At 39.1% G+C, this 26,125-nt stretch overlaps 1 protein-coding gene across 1 annotated transcript in view; it reads left to right on the top strand.

Annotated features, from left to right (window-relative positions):
• Nucleotides 1–26,125, top strand: part of LOC117402329 (disks large-associated protein 2) — a 199,451-nt gene that overhangs the window by 172,619 nt on the left and 707 nt on the right. Inside the window, exons 8-13 of the mRNA XM_034003367.3 lie at nucleotides 11,251–11,603; nucleotides 13,351–13,436; nucleotides 18,518–18,933; nucleotides 19,725–19,816; nucleotides 23,103–23,255; nucleotides 23,457–26,125. The exon at nucleotides 23,457–26,125 is cut by the window's right edge and continues 707 nt beyond it. Of these exons, the coding sequence (XP_033859258.2) occupies nucleotides 11,251–11,603; nucleotides 13,351–13,436; nucleotides 18,518–18,933; nucleotides 19,725–19,816; nucleotides 23,103–23,255; nucleotides 23,457–23,675 (1,319 nt within the window). The 3' untranslated portion in view covers nucleotides 23,676–26,125. The remainder of the gene's footprint in view (nucleotides 1–11,250; nucleotides 11,604–13,350; nucleotides 13,437–18,517; nucleotides 18,934–19,724; nucleotides 19,817–23,102; nucleotides 23,256–23,456) is intronic.

Here is a 26,125-nt window from a genome sequence, read left to right as displayed (position 1 = left end):
AGAAGATTCGTTTTTTATATACGTGGGTTTTGGCAACATATTTGAAATAATGTCAGTCATGCACCACTCACTTTCTGCATAAAGAAAACAGCTTTCAGAAGGCGGGCGGTTTGCAAAGACATTGCAACTGACCAGTCATCGATTTTGTGGACTAAGTAATGCGCATAATTTGCGTCAATTGCTTAGCAACAGGCTTAATGACCACGAACCTGGTTCTAAACAAACCAGCAACATGGTGTCGCCATATGCTGGGATGGGCTGAAAAAAAAAGCATTTAGTCTGTAGTGTGATAGATACACAGACAATAATGAGACCTAAAATGAAATCTGTGTTAGGGTCACTTCTCACAATTGTCAGATTGCATCCACAGGTCTACATTACCGGAATCCTAATGTGGACATCCTCGCTTCAAGTTAACCTTTGTTTAGGCATTAGTGAAATGTACATGCAATTTATTATAGAAACTGAAAATTGAGTGGTGTTTATTTTTAATAAATGAAAATAACCAATTTTGCCAAATAATAGTAAAAACCCAAAATAAAACAAAAAATAAAACCCGGAAATTTCAAGCCCAAATTATAATGCAGTGAGCAGTTTTGTTCATGTTGACTGATATAAGTGACATTCTGCATGACTGCCTCCCTGACCCTCTGGGAGACTGGAGAAGTAAATTAATGTTGAGAAGAGACACAGCAGTGCGTTTGGTGGAATACATAATAAAGGTGCAAAGCGCGGTTATTGTACTGGGGAAACCGTAATTTCAAACTTGCCATTCCCTTTCAAGTACAAAATGTAACTATTACCGAATGGGTGTTTACCTCTTAAAGACCTGAAACCTGAATACAATTTATCAAAGCTGCTTGCAGAGCCTGTGACATAGTCATGTCCCGCCCCCAAGGGTATAAAATGACCGCTCTCACAGACCTCGGCGCCATTATTCCTTTCAAGACTGACCTGACAGGAGGAGCCTATCAGATAAGTACTTGCTGCTTACGACTGTATAATTTTTGCTAATTATTGTGTTTTACATAATTTATGAGAATTTATTTACGCTGTAATCATTTTTAAAAAAAATTACACATATATTGTGTACTACAGCCTGTTGTTTGTTACGGCCTTGTGCCCCACGTGAAACCAGCGTCTTGAGTCGCTCCTTCTCAGGGATCAAGCAACGTAAGTCGGCTAACTTTGTGCTCTTCCCCAGGCTGTGGCACACGTATAGTGAGATCAACTGGTGGGCTGTGCAGGACAACAGCGCTGCGCAGGACCAAGAGGCTGCTTTGGTTGTGGTTGCTTGCAATCTGTATCACAGCATTTTGATGCCGTTTTGGTGACAGCTTTTGCATCACAATTGAGAGGGCTGTTAGTTCATTCAAACAAGCAGGCTTCCCTCAGTCTCGTATGAGTATTGACTGTGTGGTTTTGCCAGTAGCTTGTATAGGTAGGCATCTCTGTACAGTGCTACCCGCGGTAACTGCAAACTGGTGGACCAGTACCGAGGTCACTGACCCACTCGGTTCCGGACCCGGTACCGCACCGCACCGAACCGAGGTTAACGCACCGGTGTTACTGTACACTGCATTGCCACTTGCATGATGCCTGGGTTTTATCCCTGCGGGACATGCAAGGCCAGTCTGTCTGTTGAGGACAAGCATGGCAGATGCTGTTCCTGCCTGGGGCCAGAGTATGCAAAGAAGGCACTGGTGAACCACAGTTTCTGCGTGTTTTGTGCACGTTTCTTCAAGCGCACGCTGAAGAAACATCTCTCCCACAGCTCTAAAGAGCACTCTGCGTCCCTCACTCTTGTACAGTGCTCTTCCCCATCACCCACTGTTAGAGAGGTGGCTGTGTCCTCACCCTGTGACTCTGTGCCAAGGGAGAGTGGACGACGTACCAGGGAAAGCAGCCCATGCAGGAAACCGTCCTTATGGTCTTCCTCTGCTTCTCCTTCTCCTCCTCCAAGGAAGAAGAAGAGTTGTTCCAAACGATCGGTGAATGTTCTGCTCAACCCGTCCCCTTGGGGTCCCAGGGCTACGTGCACAGATTGGCAGCAGCATGAGATGCTGTCCATTGCCGTCTCTGAGGAGGTGGGCGAACAGGAGCTGGCATTCCTGTCTGAGGATGTGAAGTCAGACAGCACATCTCCTGCGATTAAGCTCTCCTTGTCAGCAGAGCTTCTACCACTGATCAAGAGGGCCACTGTAGTCTTCCTGCTCGGTCTGTCAAAACTGAATGGGCAGGCTGTAGGTGGAAACCTGGCTGCACTGGTAGCCGCCCGCAGGCAGCTTTGGCTTTCCCAGGCATGCGTGCCGGACGAGGACAAAGCACCGCTGTTGGATGCCCCTATTACACCAGGGCTGCAGTGCTCTCACCGCGAGCGGGAATCGGTGTGCTTGCTTCCCAAGCGACCACCCCCAGGCAATCTGAACAATGTTTTTGTCCGCTCTGGGACGAAGTTCCATGGTCAAGCCCTGTCTAAGCAGAGGCTGTCCAAATGGATAGCAGACACAGACAGGACTGCCTATCAGCGAGCCATCTTGCCCCCTCCAGAAAAGCTCACTGCCCATTTCACCAGGAGCATGGCAACTTCGTGGGCTTTATTCCAGGGTGCCTCTGTCAAGGACATTTGCAATACAGCGGTGTGGGCTACTCCTCATACCTTCACTAGGTTCTACAGACTTAATGTCGTGGACCCTCAAAACCCTGAGTGTTAAGGGCAGCTTCTCAGTCGACCCTTACAACACAGTCATAGAGGTGAGTTTCTCACTCAGTTTTTTAGCACTAGCTACTTGTTACTGGGGTTCTGAATGGTAACGCACAAGGCAGTCTCTGCTTATCCTTGTAGCATTTCAGTCGTTCTGCAATCTTGCCCTTGCGACGGCTTGGGTATACTGACCCATTCGGTAATGGTTACATTTCTGTTTCAGGGAACCAGGGTTATGATAATAACCTAACATTTTCCTCTACAGGAAAATAATACATTCAAACAGCAGTATAAAAAATGTATCTTGAATATCTAAAAAAAAAAAAAAAAGAATCGGCAGAATCGTTTATAAACAGGTAGGTCGCATAGTTAATACATTAAGCATTAATTACACTATGTAACACAATTTTTGTTCCTGGGTAGTAAGTGTTATTTCCTAATTGCTTATGCCTCAAAAGTATAGAAAATGGCTATTATTCCCCACAAACTTTGCTTTTGTGACCGGGACAGTGATATTTTGAAATTTACCTATTTCCAATGAGAAAACGGGTGAATTTGTGTCTTTTCGTTCACATAAAGTCAGAAAAAAACAACATATGAATCCAAATTAACATGTATTTATACTAAAGTAATACAAAAATGACTACAAAAGATTTAGAAGTGAGTAGTTTTTCGAGATTTACGATTATACTGTAAATCACTTTCACGAATCAGCCCCCAAATGTAGTCTCCCATCATGTTCTCGTTATACTGTCCTTGGTAGCGGCGTTCAAAGTCCAGTATATCCTGGTTGAAGCGCTCGCCTTGCTCCTCCGAGTACGCTCCCATGTTCTCCTTGAATTTATCAAGATGAGCATCAAGGATATGGACTTTGAGGGACATCCTACAGCCCATTGTGCCGTAGTTCTTCACCAGAGTCTCAACCAGCTCCACATAGTTTTCGGCCTTATGATTGCCCAGGAAGCCCCGAACCACTGCGACAAAGCTGTTCCAAGCCGCTTTCTCCTTACTAGTGAGCTTCTTGGGGAATTCATTGCACTCCAGGATCTTCTTTATCTGTGGTCCGACGAAGACACCGGCTTTGACCTTTGCCTCAGACAGCTTAGGGAAGAAGTCTTGAAGGTACTTGAAGGCTGCCGACTCCTTATCTAGAGCTCTGACAAATTGTTTCATGCCCAATTTGATGTGCAGTGGTGGCATCAGCACCTTCCGGGGGTCCCAGCCGTACTCATCATACTTCAAGGCGTCCAGCAAGATCTTGATGCTGTTGTAATCCTCTTTGAGGTGCACCGAGTGAGCCAGGGGAAGAGACGGGTACTTGTTACCATTATGGAGCAGCACGGCTTTGAGGCTCCTGGATGAGCTGTCAATGAAGGACAGTATAACAAAAGCAAAGTTTGTGGGGAATAATAGCCATTTTCTATACTTTTGAGGCATAAGCAATTAGGAAATAACACTTACTACCCAGGAACAAAAATTATGTTACATAGTGTAATGTAATTGTATGTAAAAAATAATGTGATATCTTGTAAGTCGCCCTGGATAAGGGCATCCGCTAAGAAATAAATAATAATATTTCTAAAATTATATGTTCTGTTTATCGTATATGCTTGATATTGCGCCCAGTTTCGATTGTCCACCCTTATTCATATTAGCGTCCAGTTTTACTGGCCAAAGGTTAATAAGCTCCCATGTTCTCCAAAGCGTCCCCACCCCCATTCATTTTTTTAATATCTTAAATGTATATGTTACTTACAAGTCAAAAACGATTTTTTTTATACACAATGAAACTAAAAAGTATTATTGATGTATATTTTGTTTAGTATTTATTTGTAATAAAATAACATTTTTAAAAAGTATTTTGCCATTGCGAATCGAGCCCGCAACAACCTTGTCTTCTACGATATGTTAAAAAAGTCCATGTTTCAGCTTTCTCTTTTCATGGTGAAAACAACTTGTGCCAGAGGGTTTAAACAAAGAAAAGAGCACTTGGGGAATGAAGTAACCCCTGTTTTATATATTTTGTGATGATAGCATGTGTACAAATGTAGACAAACTGTTAGTTATTTCGTGACACAGCATTACAAAAATATATATTTTTTTTATTCAATTCTCTCTGTTATAGCCCCACTTCTACTTCATCTTTAGCTCAGACAAGCTTCCGGCAGAGTCCTTAATTTTACCATTACAACAGTGTTTCACTTTAACCGTGCCATGTAATACCTCATATATTTAATATGCATAAAAAGCTTGAAAGTACAAAACAAGCTTTTTTTTGGGGGGGGGGGGTTACATAATCAACTTAGATGAATGAGAGCAAGGAGTGAGTCACCTCTCTTGTCTTCATAGTTCTCCTGCAGCTTATGTTAAGATTTACTAAAACATTTTTAGTCCAGTAACCGTTGTTGAAATGTTATAGTGCTGTATTATGACAAATATGTTATACTATATAAATATACGACAGACAGCGCTTTTAATAACAAAACAGCAAGTAACTAGAATCCCACACTGCAGTTTTTTTTCACTGAAATTTACTGACAAGTTGCATTATTTAAGGAGAAAATAGACTGAAGATATGTGACTCCCTATAAGCTTATTCTGTGTCTCCCTGTTCTGGTCAGTTACCAAATTTTAAATCTATATTATAAATCTATATTTGCAGCCTGTTGTAGACTGTTTAATAATAAAAATTCAAAGCATTTGATAGTATTGAGATAAACTATGAAACCTGCAACTGAGGCTTGTCTGAGCCGCTAAACTTAGGAGGCTGTGTGGTCCAGTGGTTAAAGAAAAGGGCTTGTAACCAGGAGGTCCCCGGTTCAAATCCCACCTCAGCCACTGACTCATTGTGTGACCCTGAGCAAGTCACTTAACCTCCTTGTGCTCCGTCTTTCAGGTGAGACATAATTGTAAGTGATTCTGCAGCTGATGCATAGTTTACACACCCTAGTCTCTGTAAGTCGCCTTGGATAAAGGCGTCTGCTAAATAAACAAATAATAATAATAATTATAAACAAAGCGTTTAACTCAAGGAATTACAATGTAGAGATCAGGATTCAACCGCTGTAAAAGATCCAAGTGAGTGATTTGACAAATACTGTATCCCGGTCATGTAGACTGCTGTGGGATCTCAAGTGGTCCTGCATAGTGGCCAAATAGAGCCTCTTCTCAAATAGACGCTCTTATCCAAGTAACCGCTCAGGTAATGAGAAGATAAGTACTTGGGCGCAATATTTAGCATTTACAGTATAAATCACACCAAAATAAATCTTGTTAATGTTGCACTGAATAACAGGCAATCTGGCAACTGTTTTTTATAATTGTTTCAGGTAAGCAAATATATTGTTACCATATCACTGTTATTTTTATCTATTTACTGTGGCAATGTTAGTTATTAAATCTTATATAAATAAATGTTTAAAACAACATCATTTTATTTGTTTTCACTTGCATAAAAAGATCAGATTTCTGTTTGGGGCACTAGCAGTGAATATCCACGGTCACCTAGAAAGATACTATGTCATCTCCTTGCCTCAAAGACCCCGTAAATGGCACTTTCTTTCAGTATATGGGCATCATGTGTTGACAGACAAGGTGGACTTTTAGAGATTGGTAGCCCTTTCTGACTGGCATATAAATAGTTGTCGATACAACCCACGATTCCATGAAATCTGCATTTTTCCAGAAACTTTTGCTTTATCTGTACAGTCTCTCTTTGATTTGGATAAGACACGTGGCTGTGGTGCCAACAAAACTCAGTGAAATTGCATGATTTTTATTTAGGTTTTATACACATAGCTCCTTACACCTACTCTTTCAGGATTTTACCTCAGGGGGTGCAATAGGTATAAAAATTACACCTGACTTATAACCATTTTTAAGTCAGGCGTAGCCTAAAGTCAGGCATATACGTCCAGGTGGTGCACCCCAGCCCAGAAGACATAAGGTGAGGGCTATCTCTCTTGTATATTAACCAACAGTGAGTATTTCGTGCAATTCTTTCTGTCAAGAAGCAGTCCAGTCTGTGGAGGCCAAGCAGAATTCTACTCTGTGAAAGTAATGGTCCCTCAAAAAACTAAGTAAAGCCACACCAGCTGATGGAAAGGTAATGTACAACATGTTCTTTAGCTTCCATGGATTAATACTAAACCATGCCACACATAGCTACCAACAAAGGTTGTGTTATGCAAGTATATTGGAAGATCATGTCCAGTAATCAGCAAAGGGAAATAACCTGATGGTGTTTAATGACCCAGGTCTATTAGCACAGAGCCATAATCAGGGATATGACTGCATGGAAAGAAGTACTTATCTGGAAGCTTGGAGTTGATGCTTTAAGGAAGAGTGCTGCAGACAAGCAATGATTTGGTATGAAGGAGGATAATCTGGAATAGGAGATAGCATTAACCAAAAAAAAATTGTAGAATAACAGAGAACCAAATAGCAGCAAATGTAATTGGACTTTGGATTCACTGACAGGTAGCCAGTCGGTAAAACATATTTTTAAATTAATACTGACAAACTCTTGTCGACTGTTCTTATGGTGCAGTGATAGTTAATACTGATTTTAAGTCTTTTATGGGTTTTATACAGTGGAAATGGCCTTGTCGAAAACTTAACTCTGCTGCTAATACTCTAGCCATTCCATAGGGCTACGCTGGTCAACGTTAACCAAAAGGTATACGGAAGCAGAAATGTTAGCATGTTAGTTTGTCAGTATTTTCACCTTTATATGAGCATTACAGAAAACAAGGGCATGCATTCAAAGCATTTAGTCCAGTGCTTAATAAACTCCTATTTTTGAATGGAGAAAAAAAAAACCTGCAACCTTTAGGTATTACGTATCCTCATTTGTGAAAAAAAACCAACAATACTAAATTAATGTTTATGGAGTATCCGCTATACTGAACACTCAACTGTATGTAATAAAACTGTTATATCTCAAGGAGGGTAATTAAACTACAGACTCAAATGTACAGTTTATAATAAACTGCCTCATAAAGAAAGTGGGGTGAGGATCAAAGTATGGTGTGTGGATGTGTTATACAATACATTAGTGGGTTACAATAAGATAAGATACAAGAATTTAATTATGTGTGGGCTATGTTTAAACATTTTCTGTTAAAACTACCTGGATAAGGGTGTCTGCTAAGAAATAAAACCCTGAAAGCTAGTGGAGCATTATCAGTTTCTGGCAGGGTGGCTGAACTTTCTGTTCTGAAGACTTGTGCTTCGTAGGAGAGGCAGTGACACAAGTATTCTAAAGTTAATCAGAATTATGTAACTTCTGAATGATTTATTTTTGACTTTTCTATTTTTGTCACTGTGAATCATGTCTTTATACTGACTGAAGTGTGGAGCTTTGAGTTTTAGCCCCCAAGCCATCAATTGATTTCAAAAATGCCTAATAAACAAATTAATTGTGTTACCATAAATATTTTATACTTTTAAATACAGGTAGTTACATTGTATTTACGATTCACTAATATTTACTAAATGCACTTAGTGGACAAGTATGTGTTTATGAAGATGGAACTCTACACATTAGAGTAAGCAGCTTTAAATGCCATTGTATTGCCTTTTCGCATTCCCCTTACCTTTCTACGGTGTCTGCCATCATTCTAAGTGGTCTGGGTTTAGTTGCCCCAACTCTGAGTTATTGAGTTATTTTGAACAGCCTTCCTCATTCTATTCAAATCATGTGACAATGTGACCTTTCAACTCTACCAGCCCCACACACTCTTCATTTTTATAGACAGAAAGCATAGATGGGGCTGCCAGATGAAAGGTTACATTGTCATATGATTTGAAACGAATGAAGAAAGCTGTTTAGTCCCATCACTTAAGAAAAGCTTAAAGCAGCTAGAAGCCAGGAAAAGATAGATTTAGAGAAAACTGATAATACAGTAACTCAATATTGGAGCAACAAACCCCAGAAGCACTCGGATCAATTGCAAACACCATCAAATAGTCATTGAAATGTAAACAAAAAATTCAAATTACATTCAAAGCTGTTTCATCTTTTACAACATGCATTTAACAAAGTTATTTTTCCAATCATATCATTTTAAGTACATTTGTTAGATAATGTAACAAAACAAAACTGTAAGTTCAGAGTAACTACTGTGTATTTAATGTGTCTGTATTTTGAATACAGCAGAGGAGTATAGGAGTAGCCATGTCTCTGTACCTGGCTCCTTATTGTAGAGATATACTGTATATGTACACCTGTATGGTGGAATCATTTAATGCAGATAATATCATGTTATAGAAGTCAAAACACGAGCGGTGAAAATCAGTATAAAGTTCCTGAAGGATTTGAAAATCCTAAACCGATATTGTTCTTTTTTTTAACTTGACAAGTTCCTTCAGGCTATGAACAGTGAATCAAGCAGATTTTATGTTGTGATCCCCTTAGGTAGGATATTGTCTTGTTTCAGGCTTGTCAAATAATATGAAGCATACAAACTGTTTAAATGCTGGTTCCCTTACATAATCGCATGACCAGAATAATCTCAAATTGCACTCCTATATCTTTGTGCTGTAGGTGGCATGCAGACTGCCAAGTTTATAATTATAATTGATTGTAAAACAGAATCACTGTCAAATCCACCCCAAAAAGGTATTGACTGACTTTTTTGGACTATTTGCATCTAGTGTTTGTAATTCAGTGTTTCTAAAAGTGAAGGACTACAGGGCAGGTCCATGCTTTCTCAAAATGCTCCCTCAATACACCTCAACCCTAACACAGAGCTATTTTTGTAGAAATTGTGTGGGTGTTTCTGTGGAGAGGGCACTATGCTCCTTTCAGTTGTAGTGCTGTACTGTGTGGGTGTTCTGTGGTGTATGGACCATGTTCCTTTCAGCTGTAGTGCTGTACTGTGTGGGTGTTCTGTGGTGTATCAGGGTGAGTCGTACAGTCAGGGGAGCACAGGTTCACATCCTGACTGAGTGAAGTTACTGATCTTTACTGGGGATTCCACAGGGTGCTTTACAGGTTAGGAAATTGTGCCTAAGTACAGTATAGGGTATTGGCAGATGTGTTCTCTCAGCGTCCTTGGTTTGTATACCCCTGGTAGCTGAAATAATGACACCAATGGATAGTGATGGCTCTTCCTCCTATAAAGACAGTTTGATTGATCTAGAACAGGGGTGTCAAACTCAGTTCCTGGAGGGCCCCAGAACAGTGTCTGGTTGTTGTTTAAGAATAGTTAGTGTAAAAATGAAAAGCATTTGGTTATTTGTTTGTAAGTTAGTAGTAAACAGTTACTAAACCCCTTATAATTTCAGATTTCTCTCCTTTTTATCCTTAGCAGTTGTTTTAATGGTATATTGTTAATATTTTAACTCAATACTTTTACTTTTGCAAAAGCTATATAGGTACTGCTGTTCTCAGGAATGTCCCAGGAAGTCCTCTTTTTGTGAGCTTACAGTGCAAATCACCTGCAGCACATTCACCTTCAATGTTTAAAAAATGCCCACATCATGCAGTTATTATTTAAGACTCCTTGTTACATACGTGACATCTGTACCCATTCAAAGCTTAAATCTGCCTTAAAAGCTCACCTGTGTGAGCAGTAATGTGTGTGAGTGATTGTACTGTTACCACAGTTGAATTTGTTTGATCAGTTTCTAACCAGTCTGTTACTGTACATGTACTGTACTTCTGAGGTTTTTGTCAATTGACTGTTATGGAGTTTCCTAAGATACTTGTTTTTAGATGTTTATGTGTGTTATGCTTATTATTAATATTGTTTTGCAACAACTACTATGTACATTTTCATTTTGCTTAAAAACATGCACCTTGAATGTGTTTGCATGTTAACGTTTTGTGGTACTGTATGCAGACAACCAAAAGATATGAATGCATGCTTGTTTTTAATTGGAGTCTCTGCAGTACCCATGTCTTAGCATTATGGCAATAACAAACCATTTGAAGCCAATACACCTGTTCTTATTTGACTGTCACTTTGGGTTTGTTAGACCTAATGATTTGAAATCTGATTTATTTTGGTGTTGTCTTTCCACCAAAATTAAGCAAACTACCTCACTAACAAACTTAGCATTCGAATTATTGTGATTTGGCTGAATATGGCTTCCATAGTTCCTTACAGTACCTTATAAATCAGAGAAAAGCATGTTACTTCCAGAGTTGAGTGATACAAACTTGAGAAGATCAGAGCTGTAATATACATTTCAGCAGTGAATTGTATATTATAAACTGCTTACCTAGTAAAGTTGCCTTTGATAAATTGAAGTGACACTATTGTTAATGACAGTCAAACTGTTATTACCACGCTGGCTTCGAATAATATAGCATGACGTCAAACAACCTGCATGTACAAATAAATAGTAGTTAAATCAGCCTTTTTTTATTTTTATTGGACAGCTGTTCAAATTCAGGCTGACTTTCTGGTCATTAATACTGTGCTTGAGGATTTGCTAATTCTTTTTAGCCCACTCAACTGCTAAATTGGTCATGTTGTCTCTAGTAAGCTTTCAGGTTCTAACTTTTCTTCTTCTGTTTTTATTTTCTGGTTTATCAGCAGTAACATATACCACCAGTTACAAAAAGACACCACCTCCTGTCCCTCCACGCACCACCTCCAAGCCGCTCATTTCAGTCACGGCCCAAAGCAGTACGGAATCCACCCAAGATGCCTACCATGACAGCAGGCATCAGAGGGGAGGACTGTGGCCTCTTGACATCCGGGGCATGTACAACTCTACTGACAGTCTAGATAGTACCAAAGCAGTAACTCTCGCTATGGAGACGGCGGCCGGCAAGCGACATGCTTCTACTGACAGCCACAGCTCCGTTCTCACCAGCGACAAGGGCATCCTGGTGAAAAAGGGAGACGAATTTCTGAAGAGTCGGAGATCCTCCATAGGGATTCAGGTAACCTATTATTAACATCTGTTCTGTGATAAATTGCTTGCCTTGGTTCTGTAAATAGTGTGGAATGAGTCCTTCAACTTCACTGGCTGCAATAATCCAACAAATAAATGCAGCATTAATTGGAATTCACCTCATGACAACAGGGTTTCACAGAATGTTCTGCACCAAAGCTACAATATGAGCAGCCAGAATGAGGATGAATGAGTCCATTATACAGCAGCCTGCTTGCTTGTAATTGTCAGAGACCGGACCAAATCAGATCATGCAACATAGCGTTGCACACGCTCATGTGTCATAATATATAATACACAGTTCACAGCCTACCTCTATAAAGCGCTTTGTGATGGTGGTCCACTATGAAAGGCGCTATATAAAAATAAAGATATTATTATATTACAGTATTATGTAATAATACTTCCTTTTTTTCTAATATACAGAAAAGTTATGCCAGGTTAATTTCCAGTTATTTTCTCCCCACTTGTATTAATAACAACAATGGTTGACAATGAAAATAATTGTTTCTTCCATTTTATAACAATTCAGTTCTGAAAATGCATTTTATCCCGTGACTGTTTAAAAATACAATCAATTTTTGGAGTGCTAGACAGTGAACATCATAAAATGATTCCTCGTCCCTGCCGGTGTGAGCGGCAGCGTGTGCGGCAATCGTGTAAGAACATCGGGAAAGGACACTGGCTATTTTGGGGCTGTTCCTGGGTGTTTCTGTGTTGTTATTCTATTAGTTAGTTGTGCATTTTAAATGTTTATAATTCTTCATTTGCTTTTATGTACATATATATTGTTGTGGTCACTAATTGTAAATATACTATTTTATTGGATTGGGACTTTAGAATGTTATTAACTGTGGTATATTAGTAGATTCTGGCAATTGTTGTACTGCGATTATTAAAAACAGTGGTGGGAGAGTAATTATTATTATTATGGTACTATGACATTTATCTGTTTTCTTTTTGTTATTATAACTATGTATTTGTTTAGAGGGAATAATTGCATTATGTTTGAGGAGATAACTTCAAGTTATTTAAACTGACAATTGCAAATTGCTCCCTTCTGTAAATGTTACTTCATTATTTTATTTTTCCATTTTTGTGTTTGTTTATTTATTTTCTTCCTTTCTATACACCGACTGCCAATGAAAATGAGCCCATAGCTAAATCTGGGTGCAATACCTCTTATGACATGTCATAAATGTAAAAAATTGTATGTTGTCCCTGTCAAATAAATACATAAATAAAATAAAATACAGTATTCAGTGTGGCTACTTTGTGGCCACTTTGCAATTCTGTTAGGAAAACCCAGGCATGCCAGAGCAATTTGACTTAGTAGGTGGAGAAGTGATGGGAAACAGATTTTAGGAGCACAAAAATATTATAAATTCTGCTAAAAAGATTTACAGTACAGGCTGTAATTCCAAAACAATTTGCAGCAATTACGTTGTCATCTTCACAATATTTTCAGAAACAATTAGTAGATATGGCACAAAGTGCTGTTTATGATAATCAACATTCAGGGGAGTCATTTTACAGTTTTAAAATGGCACTCCATTATGGCTGTTCAATATTTACCCATAGTTTGGCTGGCTAGATCAAATTGTACCCTTTTTTGCCACCTGTTTAAAGTGTTGTTGAAGCAAGGATTGAAATATGGGGTCCCTGTGATATCTGGTCTAAAACTTCTATGGAGTCTTGCAGCCCCTCGACCTTTAAATATTTTTCTGTTGTATAAGGTGGAAACAGCGACTGATTCTGAATCAGAAGGCAGAGGCCCACGGGAATACCATTCAGTCGGTGTGCAAGTGGAAGATAAAAAACGGTACGTCAAGCACAAAATGAGGGAAGTTTCAAGAGAAAAACAATGATTCCTTTTCAAGTACAAAATATAACCATTACTGCATGGGTATTTACTCCTAAAGACCAGAAAACCTGAAAAAGATATATCTAAGCTGCTCGATCAAGCCTGTGACGAAGTCATGGCCCGCCCCGAGGACATAAAAGGACTGCGCACCACAGATCCCTGCCATTTTTCCTTTCAGACTGATCTGAAACAAGAGAGCCTAGTTAAGATATCTACTTGTTACTTTTTCTGCATATAGATACATTTATTGCATTTTACACAAAATATATGTGATATTGAGAATAATCGCTGTATTCGTTTTACTAATACGCGTATTTGAGCAATAAAGCCTGTTGTTTGTTAAGTCCCACTGCGGCCTTGTGCCCCGTGTGAAGCCAGCGGCTTGAGTCGCTCCTTCCCACGTACTGTATCGACCTGGTGCTAAAGTCACCAAACCGATACCGAACCGACCTGGTTTGACCTGTACCAACACGGATTCTACCCGGTCCTACACGGCCATGTTTGGGTCTTGACCCGCCCGGCTGCTCTCTATAAGCAGACTGAGGCAGCACCTGTACGTCTGCATACTGTACACTGCATTGCTTGCATCTATTTATCATGCCTGGGTTTGAGGACGTGGAGTCCGACGGTGTGTCCCCTGTGGTTCAGCTCTCTCTGGCGTCAGAGCTTCTACCGCTGATTAAGAGAGCTATTGTAGTTTTGCAAGTGCCCTGGCCTACAGAAGGAGAAACAAGGCAGTCTATCTTTGATGATAAGCCTACCATCTCACCGTGTTCCCACCCGGATTTTCTTTTTCAAATCCAGTCATCCTGGGATCATCCGGCTACAGCTCCTGCTGTTTCCCGGTCGATGGACATCATATCTAGGGTGACCCTTGGCAGGGTCTCCACATCATTGTTTTAGAGCTGCAGGCAGTTTACCTGGCCTTGCAGCATTTTTTTGTAGAAGGTTCGGGGGAGACATGCTTGTTCATACAGAAAGCACAACAGTGGTTGCTTACATCAACCACCAGGGCGGTCACAGGTCGCCCAGTCTCAATTTCATGGCCCGCAAGTTTACTCTGGGTACATTAGAACCTCCTCTCACTGCAGGCAGTATAGCAGCCCGGGGTTACAAACTGGGTGGCAGACCTTGAGATGGTGAGCCTCATTTGGGAGCGATTCGGGAGAGCAGAGATAGATCGCTTTGCCTCCCAGGAATCAACCCACTGTCCCCTCTGGTTCTCCATAATAGGAAGTGGGGACCCGCTGGTGGTAGATACCTTGTCACACCAGTGGCCGAGGCAACTATTATATTCCTTCCCACCACTCACCCTGCTCCCACTGTGTCTGGAGAAAATGAGGCAGGACCAGGCCACAGCTTCTAGTAGCCCTTTGTTGCCCCAGGAGACTCTGGTTTTCAACCCTGATGCAGTTCCTGAGCGGCCAGCCGTGGAGACTGCCCAAGTGGTGCGACCTGCTCAGTCAGGTATGGGGGACCTTATGCATCCCAACCCATAGAGCTTACTGCTCTGAACGGCTGTATGAGCCATCTGGGTCTGTCCAATAGGGTTATTGACACCCTACAAAATGCCAGAGCAGCGTCCACACGTTCTCAATACGGGTACAAGTGGGGCGTCTTTCAGATGTAGTGTCTGCTTCGTGGGTTCGTCCTTTGGCAGTGATACTACAATTTTGTGCAGGACCTGTTTGACGAGGGGAAATCCCCCTCTACATTGAAGGTCTGTCTGACCTGCCATTTTGGCTTGCCATGTCAAAATTGACTCTGTCTCCCCAGGAGCTCACTTCCTGTCAGGGTGATTTTTGAAAGGGGCTTGGCAGCTTTGGCTGCCTATGAAGGACATTGTTTCTCACTGGAGGCCAAACGTGGTGCTTAATGCACTCATGAAGCCTCTATTTGAGCCCATGCATTCAGATGAGCTGAAATATTCATTCAAAGCGGCTTTTTTGCTCGGTATCACCTCCGTGAAGCGGGTGAGTGACATGCAGGCATTCTCCATAGCGAGAGCCTGCTTAATTTTTACAGAGGCCAGGACAAAGGTTACGCTTCGTACCAATCCTGCCTTTTTGCCGAAGACTATATCGGCATTTCATGTCAACCAGTCTGTGGAAGTGGAGGCTTTCCATTCCCCTTCTTTCCAGTCTGACAGGGAGCAACAGCTCCATAAGCTCTGCCCAGTGCAGACCCTGGTGTCCTATGTTGACAGGACGAAAAGTTGGAGGCAGTCTGAACAATTTTTTGTCTGCTATGTAGCAAAGTCCCATGGTCAAGCCCTGTCTAAGCAGAGGCTGTCCAAGTGAATAGCAGACAGTCAGGACTGCCTATGAGCTGGTCAACTTGACCCCTCCAGAAAAGCTCACTGCCCATTCCTCCAGGGGCATGGCAACTTCGTGGGCTTTATTCCAGGGTGCATCTGTCAAGGATATTTGCAATGCAGCGGTGTGGGCTACTCCCCATCCCTTTACTAGGTTCTACAGACTTAATGTCGTGGACCCTTAAAACCCTGATTTTGGAAGTGTTAAGGGCAGCTTCTCAGTTTACCCTTACAATACAGGCATAGAGGTGAGTTTCTTGAAGACAAAATGACGCAGAGATCTGTGTGTGCAGTCCTTTTATGTCCTCGGGGGTGGACCATGACTGGGTCACAGGCTCAATCGAGCAGCTTTGATATATCTTGTTCAGGTTTCCGGGTCTTTCGAAGGTAAATACCTATGCAGTAATGGTTACATTTCTATTTCAGGGATCCAGTTATTTTGTAAACTGCTAAATGGGTCTAAAAATGCCATTGTATTTGACAAAACAATGGAAAATAACTTTTAGCGTAGGTAACTCCATTCCTGGGTGGTCATTACACTCCAGGTTTAATAACTGGCCTTGTCAGATGTGTGATTATGCTTCTGTCTGGATCAAAGACCTAAACTGGAAGGACCACAGTTGCCTGTTTTAGGGGGATCTAAATTATGTGTAGCGATACCATTTAAACAATTGTACCTGACATTGCAGCAGTTTTGGCCAGTAAAAAAAGTCTTGTAATCTCAGGTAATTCCCAATGGGGAGGGTATATTATTGTGGTTATTTGTTAAGGAAATTTACAGTATGTGCATTTTATTACCACTTTACCGGATTCTGCCGAGTCAACGCCCCAGTTTGAACGATCGGCCCATCCCAACTTTTAGCTGAAGGTCAAATTTTTACCATGAATTTCTGGTTTTTAATAACCATGTGCAAATAATGCCTGAGTGGAAATATCGTGGCTCATGTGAATAGAAAGAAACTGCCTAGAAGTAATTGTTCTGTGCATTGAATAATTCAGGGTTCGGGTTATCTTTGATTCAGATAACGAAGACGTTGAGCTTGGTGGTCTCGGATCAGATGATACAGACTCCGCAGTCTGATGATTACACTTTCCTGTTGTGACGCTATAATCCATATTTTGGATTTAATTTGATTTTTTTAGACACTGTAAGAGCTTGTAACTTTTTTTGTATTTGGACATTTTAATGATATAGTGCTACTTAGGATGTTAATTTATTATTTTGTTTAGTGTTTTGTCTTCACATTGGACACTGCCATTTCTTACTTGCGAAGATTATGTAAAGCCCTTTATTTTAGTGGACCAAAAATGTAACCTGTTTTATATATTCTTAAATGTAGCAACTTTTTTATTTTTTCACCTACAAATCTGTTTTTTCATGATGCTTTGCACTAGACACTGCAGATTTTAAAGCTTTTAATGTTTGTTTTGTGAAAAGATTTGAAATGACAAAACAGTGGACATAATGGAGAAGCTTCAAATTATATTTCACTAGTCATTAAATATGTTAACTAAACTTCTTGATTATTTATTGTGACTGTGCTCTATCTTTTGTATGCATGCCTAATTGTAAACTTAATCTATCTACCTAATGTTAAAAGTACTCTCTGCAATAATGCCTGTAATTTCGCACCTGCCTGAGTCAACGCTCTCCCACACTTTTGCCCTAAAGACAACTTTACGCCCCTTGGGTGTTGACTCGGCAGAATTCGGTATTTCTTTCATGCTTTTTCAATGTGTTTTCTTCTGTTGAGAGAAAGTGTGCACCTTGTGATTTATAGTTATTATAGCTTATTGTTATGAGGTCTAAACATTTTTAGCCGATCACCATGCTTGTTTTCTGCCGATTGACATATAATTAGAGATGAGATTGAAATTGTATACACTGGTACCATTTGGAGATAGGCATCTGAGTTTAATTGTGTATTGATCTACAATTTAGATCGGAATCAGAATCAGATAGGATCTTGTGATTGCATGTCTGGATAAGAATTTTAGGACCCAGGATACATACCCTGTTTTAATGAAAACTCAGATTACATTTGCTCGCAAAGTTAAAAACGTTCTGGGTTCATATGTACAGTAATTGAGAGAGAGTAATGCTTGATTGCAAGGGGTTTACATTTAGTTCAGTCTTGTTATTAATAACCATGTAAGGATTTCTCCTTCACATGTTATGCTATTTAAAATGCAGGTTTTAGTCAGATTGATTCAGGTTGCATATACAGAAATTGCTACTTTGCAGCATCTTACTAATTATAGACCTCAGTTGTATACTTAAGTTGTCTCTTTACAGTTGTAAATAAAATTCAATGTATCTGAAGAGTTACCTTTGTGGATGGGGGTCTACTGTTCAGGTCTTATGTTTTCAAGTACATTTTTGAGTTTACAGTTTATTCAGGTTTTGTTGCCAGACATGCACTCACAGTAGGGTGAAATTGAGATCTATTTGATCATACACATCAGAAAATGTACATTTATATAAGTAATAAAAAGGAAATATAGTACAGATAAAACAGATAAGTTACATTAGGTAATGTTAATGTCTGCATATGGTGAAACATGTTCTATTTAATGGTTTTAAATCCAGGTTATTTACCAGGGGACATATATCTCTATGGGGATGCACCAGACTGGTTGCTATTTACAGTTGGTTCTACTCTGAAATAAGCTGATGCTTTCAATGGGGTTCCTGATTTTGAACAACATTGTTTGCTTTTTTTAGACATGGGAGATTCAAGCGCTCAAACAGCGTCACTGCTGCTGTTCAGGCCGATCTAGAACTGGAAGGTTTCCCTAGCCATGTCACCACGGAGGACAAAGGGCTTCAATTTGGAGGCTCTTTCCACCAGCACTCTGAGCCCAGCACCCCAACTCAGTACGGTGCAGTACGGACTGTAAGGACCCAGGGCCTCTTCAGTTACAGGGAGGACTATCGGGCTCCTGTTGAGCCCCCCAGCCCTCAGCCTGAACCATGGCTTGTGGAGTCACCTCGCGAGGTGGTAGAAACAGGCAGGATGTCTCCTTGTCGACTTGATGGAAGCTGGTTCATGCAGCTCTTACATGCTGAGACCAAGAGAATGGAAGGTTGGTGCAAAGAGATGGAGAGAGAAGCAGAAGAAAACGATCTCTCGGAAGAAAGTAAGTAGAAATACACCTTTTTAATATGAAAACTTAAAGGACTGTTTGAATAGTGTTAGATACATATCACCTCCATTTGAATAGTGTTAGATAAATATTTCCCTCCCTCCCTTACATTTTTATGGTGTTTGCAATCCTCCTTAATAGTTCCAAGTTCTTTTGCTCTAATATTGAGATTTGCAACATGTTTCCTCTGTTGTTCAAACTAACCATCTAGGCAATCTAACCGGCATGTAAGCAAGCTGTCATCTTGCTTGATGAGTAAGTAGCATAACATTTGATTGTAGCATTTCACTTGCTATTCTAAGATGTTACTAATCATTCTGAGTGGTGCAGGGAGAGTACTGCGCTGTAGGTGGCAGAGCTGAAAATGTGCATTGTCACATGCTTTGAATGAGGGAGACGGTTCAGTCATGGCACTTATAAGCAAACCTCAAATAAGCAGATTTAGATTCTGATAACTTTGTATTGGAGCCAGAACCCCTCTGAATCATAGCAAACAATGTTAAATAGTAAGGGAAATGTAATAATAAAAAAATAATAATAAAATGCTATTGAAAACTACTTACTCTTTAAGAGTAAGGGAGGCGTATATGTCCTTTGATTTGCACTTATTTTACACAAGAGTTATCTAAAAAAAATATTAAATTTATTCAAAGTACATCCTGTTTTCATGTTTACTCTTTGTTATGAAAAAGGTTGCAAATAAACTAAGAGAAGCTGTCTATGGTTCAATGCTTGCTGTATAATATATGAATAGTTCCTCTCATGGTTTTTTTTCACATTTTTAGTCCTTGGTAAAATCCGGAGTGCAGTTGGAAGTGCTCAGCTCCTCATGTCTCAGAAATTTCAGCAGTTTTACTGGCTCTGTCAGCAGAACCTGGTATGTATATATCTGAAGAATGTCAACATAGTCTCAAGCTTTTCTTAAAAATGTGTGAGAGAAGGGTATTAGTGTAAAACTAATTGTGTTTTTACAAAAGAAACATCCCAATTACATAAAGCTGGTGACATTATCATCAAAGCGTCTTCTCTAAATAATCTAAAATGCCGACTGGAGGGGTGAAGATAAGGTTGGAAACCAGTTGCAGAAAATATCATATGTCCATTACAGATTCACAAAATCTTGTGTTTTGCTGTGGATTGGGTTATAGAGGACATGCCACTACAGACCTCACACGTACATGCAGTATTTACAGAGAACTGCTTATCCAGTTCTGATTATTGTATTGAGAGTATCAGAATATGGAGGGCCCTGTCTGTCTTTCCTTCTGTCACTGTGTGTCACACTTACATTTTTATATAGACCCCTTACATTTGTCAGCTTAATTTGTATACAAGACTTTGTGTGACCTCTATGGGGTTCGAGAAGTTGCCCTGCCTTTAAGAAAACAAATACACATTATAAAATAGATATATAGAAAGGAAACTTTATACTTATATATAAAGAACCACTTCTCCAGTAGTGCTAAGACTTTAAGGACATTCCTTAGCTCAAGTTATTGAGACTTTTAGAATCTGGAGCATATTTAAGCAGCTGTCTATATTCCATACTTGCTGTTCATTTTTACATGTGCAGACAGTGAATGTGGTTCACAATGATATACCTTTTTCGTGATAACTTTAATTTTGTATTTACAGACTTGACTGGGGATGTGTTTCACTGAAATACTTGTTTCTTGTTCACTCTGTACAGTTTATTGAGAGGTTTTGTGATGTTAACCCCCAAAGTCAACTAAGTGCAAATTATTGTCCCTAAGGTTTTACTAAATCCTATCGAAGCAAGTTTCTCAAGATTCTTTGAACACTAAAAGGGGATCTGAAGGTGGTGTTTTCAATGCTACAGCAAAGTGCTACAAGCCCCAAAAATCTATACCGAGCATCAAAAGAAACTTATCACTATTATAACACATTTATTTTCAGAAAAAAATAAGGTATATAAATGATGGACGTTGATGAAATGTTTTTAGTTTCTTTTTAATCACTTGATCATTCACCCTTGACCATGACATGCTTGAGTGACTATGACTGAAACATATGCACTTAATCACCTATTTAGTGAGACAGTTGATTGGACACTGGATATGGAGTGATTTCAGCTGTTGAATTGCAAGCATGAATAAAAGCAATAAAGAAAATCACAAAAAAAAAAACCAATATGCCATGTCTGTCAAGAGAGCAACAAACCTGTTTCAAACCTGTTTCAAACCTGGCGAGACGGTATGACCAAGAGTCACCACACCTGCCCAAGATTGACAGATCATTCTGCAGCATCTTCGTGATGTCAATTGTTAATCAGTACAATAAAAAGTCACTGCACCTGCTCTAAAACAGAGTTTGTCATTTTTCGATCACATCTAGTGAATTTTATCTAAATATAAGTGATAAGTTTCTTTTGCTGCTCAAATATAAGTGATAAGTTTCTTTTGATGCTCAAATATAAGTGATACGTTTCTTTTGATGCTCAGTATACATTTGTGATCTATGTCCCACTTAGGTGGCGTTATTGGCTACTTGTGTACTTATAAGGCACTAGCAGAAACATGGCTTCGTTTTTTTATGTTTTACAAGCTGAAGTGTCTTTAAATAAGTGGATGTCGACTGGATTCACTGTGGGGTTTGACAGCCTTTACATTTCTACAAAACTCATAAGTAGGGTGACAATTTACACTACTCCAAAATAATATAAGGAGAAGACAATAAATATGGCAAAAATAACACCATGAACATTGTCATACAGTGTGTACTGTATGGTTCAGAATCTGCTACACACCAATCGGGCTAACTAGACTTATTTATAGGAAGATGATTAAACAAGCTCAGAGTTGTTCAACTGGAAATGTGGGTTTGAATGCAGCTATGGATAAAAGTGAAATACATTTGGTGGTCTAAACCAAAGCCAAACTAACAAATGTTACACTCGGAAACAATGTATATGGTACAAAATAAGCAGCTGCTTCTTTACAGGAAGTCTGTTATGTATGGATACATTTGGCACATACAGTACTGTATTCAGAAATGACAATGTACTTATGTGAATCAGTCAGGTGAGGCATGTGCATTGTGCTGTCTATTGTAGGTGAGTGTTATTTTTGACCAAACCCTGACAAATGCATACTGAATACCTTAGTAAGAACATATGAATTGCTTACGGATATTGAAGCTTTGTTGGCAGTTTCAGTTAACAGGACGTGTAGGGTGTAGCCATGTACTGTAAACCTGAGCTGAGCAAAGTCTGCAACTTTTCAGCAAAAAAATAACATTTTGGACTTGTTTTGTTTTGAAGTCTTTCTAAGGCCAGCATTTTAAACAAGTAAAAGGCTGCCCTCTAGTGTCAGTTTTTGTGTACTGTAAAATATTAAAATTAAGCAAATAACAGAGATATGTTTATCTCCTGTGTATAGTGAAGTGTGTGTGTGTCTATACATATATATATATATATATATTTACAACTTACAATTGTTACAAGATATCACATTATTTTTACATACAATTACATTATGTTTTACACATTATTTTTACATACAATTACCCATTTATACAGTAATCTATCTATATATATATATATATATATATATATAATCTGGCAGGATATAAGAAAAAGTATCTTCCAAAAGCAGTGGTTAAACAATTATGGTCTGACTTCAAACATTCAGATCTAAGCCAATAGCTTGAAGAAGAAAAAGTATGTACATTCTGGAGATAAGCTGAAACTTTGCAAATTATGGTTCTATAAGCAAGCATATACCAGTGTTTAAGATGCCTGATATAGCAACTAGATGGATGTGTCTGTACATCACTTTTACATTTATACATGCAGTATATCTTGATAACTGTCCCTTCAAATATGATGACATTAAGTTTCTGTGAGTGTAGGTCATAGTAACCTGCAATGTGCTGTTTATGTCCTTGGTGGATATGCATGATAACCCACCTTGGTTTCATGTTTATATTTTAATTTTAAAAGGATAGCATTTTAAAGGGTTACTGTACAGTATGTTCTAGTGAGCGCTCTTGGCATAGAAGGTGCCACAGCATTGCCATTGAAGATCATTTGAGAAGGGGTGTCTTGTTGCTGGAAATAAATGCAAATACGCTTAAGCCCAAGAAAAGCACTAACAACCTATTGTGGGAACAGTGTGTCTAAACTCAGTTTAATATTTTTACAGGACCCCAGTGCGATGCCTAGGCCCACCTCTCAAGACCTGGCAGGATTCTGGGATCTTTTACAGCTTTCCATTGAAGATGTCAGCATGAAGTTTGCTGAGCTGCAGCAGATTAAGAACAATGACTGGAGGCCCATTGAAACCCCAGAAAAGAAGGTTAGTTTACCAGCTCAATTTAGGAATTTAAAACAAAGGGCTTGTTCTCAATTGATGTCCTTTTGCGATGTTGTCTCTGCATTTGTATTTATTATGATACCAGTCAGTTGTCCCCAAGTGACACTGAATACACGAGGAAAACATAGCATTTTGGGCTGCAATAGTGTTTTTTTTTTGTTTAAGAATATGTTCATATTTCAGGAGGAAAAGAAAATCCCATCCCCCATACCAAAGAAGCCCCCAAAAGGAAAAATTGCTGTAACACGAGAAAGGTCCCTGGATCTGCCAGACAGACAGCGACAGGAAGCCAGAAAACGACTTATGGCTGCCAAGAGGGCGGCTTCCTTTCGTCAGAATTCAGCTACAGAGCGAGCCGACAGCATTGAGATTTATATCCCAGAGGCCCAGACCAGACTTTAAGACATAGAATGCTTCAGAATGTTCAGTTTGTTATCCATATTCAACATTTTTTTGCATGTATCACTTTATATCTACATTTGGTGTTCATTGTGTCATCAACACCACGCCTTCCACATAATTTGTTTCTCAGTAAAAAAGAGCCCTTTTTTTACCTTGGTTGTCTTTCAAAATTAACTAGAGTCTCTTCAATAAATTGCTTCGGAATGACCATATCACTTAGAACAAAATGTACCTAGGGGGTTGTTCAGCTATTTCAACTTTTTCAAGGTTTCTCACAAAGTGCAACTTTTTATAAACCCACCAGCAAAATCGGTCTTTGGCTAAGGCTTAAGGGTGAAAGCGCAACCAGTTTGTAGTCCAAGGGTAGTTCAGAACTGATGACTCTTCACGTAATTTAATCAGGGTTTTTTTAAGGGTACAATAAAATGTATTGGTTGCTTGATCGTTGGATTACTGAACTGGCACTTGTTTCACTTGATTCTGATTGTGTTATTAGAACTCCAGAGAACACTGCATATAGCACAACAATGCTGATGTTTAAATACCTCAATAATGAATTATATAATTTTATGCTGAGTGTGTCGTCATCATTTCTGAAATCACCTTTGGTTACCTCTCTGTATGCTCCACTTTATAAACGTTGAAAATAATGGATTACCCCCACTCCCCTCTTCCCAAGAGATGGAGCAGGCTCTACAAACAGAAAGCCCAGTGCTGCATCTACAGAAAAAATGTGCCAACTAATACACAAACAGCCAAACACTGTCATCCAGCTTTATTGTCTTGTTCATTGCAGAGAAACATTTCATTAGTCTGTGCCATTATTTAAAACATAAAATGTGATTGTGCCAACTAGAAAAAAAGAAATGGAGAACAATGTTATTTATCAATCAATGCATTTTATCTCTAGGTATGTTGTACGTTGTACATCGCTTAGTCATGCATTTCTGAAAATCAGATGTATGCAGTACAGTAACCTCTTTTTTTAAAATGGAAAAAGCATGCCATCATACTTATTTTCAAGGGTGTGCAAGCAATAGAATGTATTGCTTGAGTTGTACCAGTAGCTATGAAGTGATTGGTCTTTCTTGTTACTGAAAATCTCATTCACAGTGTCCTGCATAGAGTATGAATATGAGTAATAACCTACCTGATTGAAAACAGTAACAATGTTGCTTTTGAAATCAAAAGAAAAAAATACCCTGAGCCAGATAACTAGGACTAATGTTACTCATGTTCATTAAGAAAAAAGAAACCTACCAGAAAAGTGAATAGTATGTTTAGAATAGCATCTGTTAAATAGCCAAGCCAAATGTGTGCAGCAACAAGAAAGAAGCAAGTATTTAAATCTGTATTTAACATATGCATAATTAATCATTCAGTAGAAATTCAGGGGGAATTAATTGCTAATTAGGCCACCTCTGAACATTTCTTTTACAGTTACGGGTTTTCTGTTCAGAAAAACAGTCTGGTTTTAGATGCAAGTTGTGATGAATGTAGGGCTTTAGGCTCTTTCTAAAGGTAATATAGCATAATATGAATCTGTATTTAGTCTGCATGAATCTGTGATGATGGTCTGCAATTGTTATAGTCCAAAAAGGATTTAAATATAAGAAGCAGACAATTTGTTAAGTTGGGCCTTTCTTCATTAAACTCTGGGACCTGTTTACAAAAAAATGTAATATGGTTTAGTGTCCATGAAAACTTTCTCAGCTGTTTTAAGGATGGATTATTTCTTCTGTTTAAAGAAAAAAAAAAGAGATATGTTAGAGACCTTTTCTTGTGAGCACACTTTGATCCTCACCTGAGCACCTGCCATTTAGTACTATGCCTCTCTCAAGAAGAGTCTGCCAACTGTGCCAAATTGTGTAGTATTTTATGGTTCCTATTATCTGAGTGATGTGGTATATACAGATGTGTCTACTGACAGATCTCTTTTATTGAGGCCCGGGTACGCCTACCACAGGCTAGAGGAAGCTTATTACAGGTGGTTTTGAGATGTGGACCAGTGTACAGGGGGGCAAAGTTGAGAACATGTGACTAATTTCACTTGTGAACCGAGCCAGATTTGAGCCCTTTGTTAACTTATGCTCCCCAGAGGTGAAAGTCTTAAATTACAGTTGAGACAGGTTTCATGAATATCAGACCTCTTTTAATCCCTAAAACAGTCTTTAAGTAAAATGATAGTGTTCTAAATGATGAGGTAAAGCTCAACCTTACCTTGGAGTGTAAAGTAAATGAAAGAACAAGGGTGACATTATAAAGTTGTGTTAATGCAAATGTTGTAAAAAAAAAAATATATATATATATATATATATAGTAGAATAGATTAAAATTACTAATTATATCCCTATAAAGTTACACCTCATATAAGATAAATGTATTGTACCAAACAGCCTTAAACCAGATTTAAAAGCAAAAATGCTTATGAATGTACAGCCCCTAAAGTT

Source organism: Acipenser ruthenus, chromosome 5 (genome assembly GCF_902713425.1).
Source record: "Acipenser ruthenus chromosome 5, fAciRut3.2 maternal haplotype, whole genome shotgun sequence".
NCBI classification, from domain to species: domain Eukaryota; kingdom Metazoa; phylum Chordata; class Actinopteri; order Acipenseriformes; family Acipenseridae; genus Acipenser; species Acipenser ruthenus.
This window is presented reverse-complemented; position numbering and strand designations above follow the sequence as displayed.